Below are 5,604 nucleotides of genomic sequence, written 5' to 3'. Positions count from 1 at the left end.
GCTTTTTTCTATGCCATGGTCAAAGATGCCCTGTTCTTGGCTGGAAAGACTCTAACTTGCCTTCCAAAAAGTCGCCCACGCACCGCTATGTTGGAGTACTCGGGTGTTGCCACCGACAGCTCTAAGGCCCCAGAGCCGGAGCACCTGGAATCTGGGACAGCTCCCCACGCACGTCGTTTTCTTTAAGTGAGAAGACGGCAGTCTTTAGGCCTTCAGGAGAGCAGCGCTCCCTCTTGTCAAAACAGACCCATCGCGGACCCCACCCATGCCTTCCACATCTGCAGGACACCTGGCTCAGCTCCAGGATGAGAACAAACCTCGCCCTACGACGCAGGCGCACTAGGACACTACGCCTTGCTCAGTGTGGCGGGACAGAGCGGCGGGTTGTCTGGCCAGAACAATGGGCGTGGTCAGACTGCGTGGTGGGCGGTGCGGTCTTGTGTGGCTAGGCCACACTACTCGGTAGGGTAGGGCCGGGCGGGGCCGGGGCGGGGCAGGTGGTGTTTCCGTTGCTTGGAGTTTGAGAACAGCCCTAAGGTTCTCTCCGTCCTGCATCCCTGCTCCGTCCGGTGTCCCGGCAGCCGCCCAGCGCTCCCCTGTCCGGAAAGTTTGGAGCACTTCAATCTCTCTGGGTGAGTACCGCGTAGCTTGGGGAGGAGGCTTCCTTCGGAGCAGGGAGCGAGGTCCCGGGTGATGGCTTCGCGCCGAGGTGTGGCCGAGAGCAGTCCCGGACCCGCGGAGAGGGCGGATCGGCTGCAAGCATCGCTGCTCATCGCAGACCTGCATTCTGGGGAAGGGCAGAGGCGGGCGGGTCTGGCTTGCTGAACCAGCGGTCTCTTTCCTCTCTTGCAGCCTTGCATCACCTTCCTCTGACCTGATTAGTCGCCATGGCACAGGTAAGGCCGTGCTTCCTGAGCAGCGAGCGCTCAGTTTTACCGACTTCTTTGTAAGCCGCGTCAAAGGAGTTTTGGAATTTGAACGTCTAAAAAGTTAGGAGTAAAAGGAGTCTGCTATCTGAAAAACCTCGTGCATATTTCATGTTTACCCTCTGCTTTTCTACTCTCCGGTCTCTTTTCCCCTGTGTCTCTGCTGCTTCCCGTGAATAGTCTCCGGAATCTGCCCCGCCCGGAGAAGCGCGGGTTCGGAGCAGAAGCCGGTGACGTGGCCGGATTTTTCTCCACTCCCTTTGTTGAGTGAGTGTGTAAAAGTGGGCCCTCCTCAAAATCCAGAGTCTCTAAAATTAGAACTAGAGGAAGAACACCTCATCGTGGTCATGTGAGGCGAATTTAGCCAGGTTCCTGTATTTTAATAGTTGAGTGGGCATTGGTTTTTTCCAGTCGCTCCGCCCGATTTTACAGAAAGGAACTGTTTCTTACTACAAACTTTTTTTTTCTTCTTTTCGTGCAACTGATTAAAAAAAAAAAAAATCTGCTTTTCTGAAGTAATGAACTCGTAGAACGAGTTCTGAATTCGTTTTGGGATTATTTCAAAAGTTTGTTACCTAATGCTGGCTTTCTATACTGTTTTTCATATTTATTAGGGATGTAGAATAACTATTTGAAATGAAAAACAGCAAAGAAAGCCAATACTAAGTTATCAGCTTTGGAAACAGATAAAACTTTTGCTACTCCAATTCATAGTGACCTTATATAGAATTGCACTCCATAGAATTTTCCAATAGATGATTTTTCAGAAGTTGATCATTAGGCCTTTCATTTAAGGCTCCTTTAGGAGCGCTGCTGGCGTAGTGCCTAAGTCATTTGACTTCTAACAATAAGGCTAGCTGTTCCAACCCACCAGCCACTCCCTGGAAGGAAGATTGGGCAATCTACTTTTGTAGTGATACTTCTCGGAAACCCAAGGAGGGGTCGCTATGAGTCGGATCCATCTGACTGGACAGCAGTGAGTTTGGTTTTTTTTGGGGGGAGGGACTCAACCTCCAACCTTTTGATTAGCAGCTGAGCAAGTTAACTGCTTACACCACCCAGGAACTCCTGTAATTTTCATATAAAAAAGTCTAAGCCAAATCTATAGCTGTGAAGTCTGTTCTGAGTCATACAGACCCAACAGGACAGTAGAACTTCCCCCATACTGCTCACTAGAAGGCTGGGGGTTCAAACCCACCAGCCACTCCTCAGAAGGAAGATAGGGCAATCTACTTCCATAGAGATACTGCCTCAGAAACCCAAGGAGGAGTTGCTATGAGTCCAATCGACTGGTTGGTAGTGAGTGTGTGTGTGTGATATTTTTGGAAGCACACTGCCACATCTTTCTCCCCCATAGTGGCTAGTGGGTTCAGACCTTTCCCTCACAGATGACTGATTAACCACTGTGCTACTGGGGTGCCTAATTTATATAGCAGTCTTTAAAAATTCGGTTCTATTATAGAATATTTTTTGAATAAAAATTTGTTGTTAGTTTCTGTTAAGTCTGTTCTGACTGTGGCGACCCCATGTGTGCAGAGTTGAACTCCTCCATAGAGTTTTCAAGGCTGCGACCTTTAAGAAGTTGATTGCCAGGCCTGTCTAGAGGCACCTCTGGATGGGTTTGAACCCTTTCTGTTGGTAGTCTAGAGCTTAGTAGTCTAGCATTTTACAGCTTGTACCACCTGGGGAATCCAGTGATTTTTTTTTTTATAAAAAAAAAAAACAAACTCCCCCCCCCAAACTAATTTGGCAGATCTTGTCAATCTAACTGGCTTGTTAGAGCCTAGATAATTTTTAAAAAAACAAATGTTTTAACTGCTCAAACAATGCCCTCTCTCATTTGTAGTTCAGTTTTTATCTGTTTGCCTTATCAAAGCTGAATAAAGTTTCATAGTTGTTTCCAAGAGAAAGTGGCAGGAGTAAATTGAGTTGGTAACTTTATTAAATTTATGTAGTGTCTCCATTCTTACTTCCTCATTCCCACTTAGAAATTTTAACAATAAACCAATTCTTGTATTACTTCATGTGGCAACTTTGGTTTAGGTCCCTCCGTCTCCAATATAAAGGATACTTTTATGTGGACTTAACTTTCCTTTCCTGAGAAATATTTTTCCTGTGTTAATATGCTGTGTGGTGATGTACATGATGATTTAGCAAACATTAAAGAATAATTCCATTTATCCTTGCTCATTTGGCTGTTTCTCTGATCTCTTTCATAAGTTAATCCAGTGAGGTCTGAGGTTTCTCATTCAATTCCTTTTAATTATGTAGACTGTTCACCAAAGCTAACATTTGAGAAGATACAGGTATTTTAATTGAACATATTTTCTTATTGTGGGTGTTAATTTTAATTATTTCCAAGGATCTTAGTCGTCGTTGTTATCTGCTGTCAAGTCAGCCCCGACTCATAGCGACCCCTCCTTGGGTTTCCAAGGCAGTATCACTATGGAAGTAGATTGCCCAACCTTCCTTCCAAGGAGTGGCTGGTGGGTTTGAACCACCAGCCTTCTGGTTAGCAGTCAAGTGCCTTAGGCACTACACTACTAGAGCTCCTAGTAGGCTCTTAAATATGCCAAACCTAGATGAGTACTGGCATGCAGTGTAAAGTTGTGGACATGAGCTCTATCACTAACACAAAAGCACAGTGTTCAGTTATTTTAAAGGTTACAGGTAATCTGAGAAAAGATAGAGTGCTGAATTTTGCTTTAGCTTTGTTGTTAGTATCATTGGAAACCATGGAAGAAAAACAATTTGTTAAAATATTTTATATGAAGGTGGAGTTTTGTAGTCTTTATAAAAACACTTGATAGTTTACAAAATACCCTGAAAATGGAATTGCACTATTACTGCCTAAAATTTGCTTCCAATTTCAGTATGATTATGGGAAAATTGGAATAGCTTCAGTGTTCTGTTTCAAACCATTTCTTTTGTTGACCTATGAGTATGGGAACCAGAGACCTCCATTCTGTGCCTTTGGAGCAAAATGGAATCAGATGCCTGTCTTAGAGGTGCATCTTTCAAGAATTTAAAATGTACTGTTTAAGTATTAATGTCTCTCAAGCCAAAAAACCAAACTTATGCCATTGAGTTGATTCCAAGTGATAGCAACCCCCATTGGTTTTCTAAGGTGGTATATCTTTAGGGAAGTAGATTGTCCCATCTTCTTTCTGTGGAGCAGCTGGTGGGTTTGAACTGCCAGCCTCGTGGTTAGCAGTCAAATGCCTCTCATTTACTGAAAAATTAAAATGTTAGCATTCCATGACAGTAATTTTTCATTTACTATAGTGGTTAAGGCATTTGGCTACTAACCAGAAGGTTGTAGGTTCAAACCCATCAGCTTCTCTGTGGAAGGAAGATGAGGCAATCTCCTTCTGTAAATATTACAGCCCTGGAAACCCTATAATGTAGCATCCCTTGACAGTAATTCTTCATGCTTATGAACTGTATTTTCTACATTAATGGTTTCTTCTTTTTACTTATGTTGGGATCGCTCTGCCTGCAACAGTCTACAAAAATCTAGGAACCATTGGTAATATATGCAGATCATAGGCATGACCTCCTTGTCAAAAATTTAACCAGAAAGCACCAGTCAATTGATATTTGATAGATACATTGGAGTTTCTTTTTTAAACATGTATTATTAGGTGTATTTTATACTCTTGTGCATATTGGTATTAATATTTAGCTGCATTTAAAATGCACATTTATCCTGATATGATTTTCCTTCAGTTAAATTTTACCCTAATTGTGTCAGGTTAAGGAGCTCTGGTAACACAGTGGTTAAAGCATTTAACTGCTAATCAGAAGGTTGGTGGTTTGAACCCACCAGCTACTCCATGGGAGAAAGATGAGGCAGTCTGCTTTCATAAACATTTACAGCCTTGGAAACTCTGTGGGGCAGTTCTACCTTGTCCTAAAAGGGTTGCTATGAGTCGGAATCAACTTGATGGCAGTGAGTTTGGTTTATGGTAGGGTAGGGATGGAGCTGTGGCAAAGGAGAGGGTACTGGAACTTGATAAAAGACAGTAAGAATTATCGTGTTGGGCAAATAGAATCAGAACATGAGGGGTAACCATCACTTGTGCTCTGCCCTTCTCTTTTTTGTCCTAATCCTAGTGCATTAGCATTGAAATGTGTAAGATTCTACTAATTGACTGTGATGATGGAGAAAAGTAGTCTAATGTGAGGCTTGCCAGTCTTCCTCAAAGAGAACACACTGGTTAGCTGTATCTCTTCTGTGACATAAGGAAACTGCAAAGCACAAATATAACTTCAGTAAGTCATGAATGTAAACAATCCTGGGATGCTTAGTTTTTACATGTTTGAAATCATTTATTTTGATAGTCATGTAATTTTATCATCAAAAACCAAATCAGATACACTGCTCTTGAGTCAATTTGACTCGGCGACCCCTCCTTGGGTTTCCGAGGTGGTATCTCTACAGAAGTAGATTGCCCGGTCTTCCTCCTCAGTAGTGGCTGGTGTGTTTGAACTGCCAGCCTTCTGGTTAGCAGTCATATGCCTTAGGCACTATGCCACCAGAGCTCCTCTAAGCATTGTTAAGTGAATAATAAAATAAGATTCTTGGGTCTTTTCTACTATGTTTTCATACTTTAGCTATGTTAATTATGCTTGGAAACTAATTCAAGCTAGTTCAAGTTGTTTTCTTTAAGAATGT

At 42.9% G+C, this 5,604-nt stretch overlaps 1 protein-coding gene across 1 annotated transcript in view; it reads left to right on the top strand.

Annotated features, from left to right (window-relative positions):
- Window positions 1–887: 887 nt before the first annotated feature.
- Window positions 888–5,604, top strand: part of ANXA5 (annexin A5) — an 80,305-nt gene continuing 75,588 nt past the window's right edge. The window contains exon 1 of the mRNA XM_007946467.2: window positions 888–896. Coding sequence (XP_007944658.2) covers window positions 888–896 — 9 coding nt within the window. The remainder of the gene's footprint in view (window positions 897–5,604) is intronic.

This window comes from Orycteropus afer, unplaced genomic scaffold (genome assembly GCF_000298275.1).
Source record: "Orycteropus afer afer isolate SDZICR_OR568_19922 unplaced genomic scaffold, OryAfe1.0 scaffold00162, whole genome shotgun sequence".
NCBI classification, from domain to species: Eukaryota; Metazoa; Chordata; class Mammalia; order Tubulidentata; family Orycteropodidae; genus Orycteropus; species Orycteropus afer.
The sequence above is the reverse complement of the archived record's forward strand: the minus strand, read 5'-3'. Positions and strand labels throughout refer to the sequence as shown.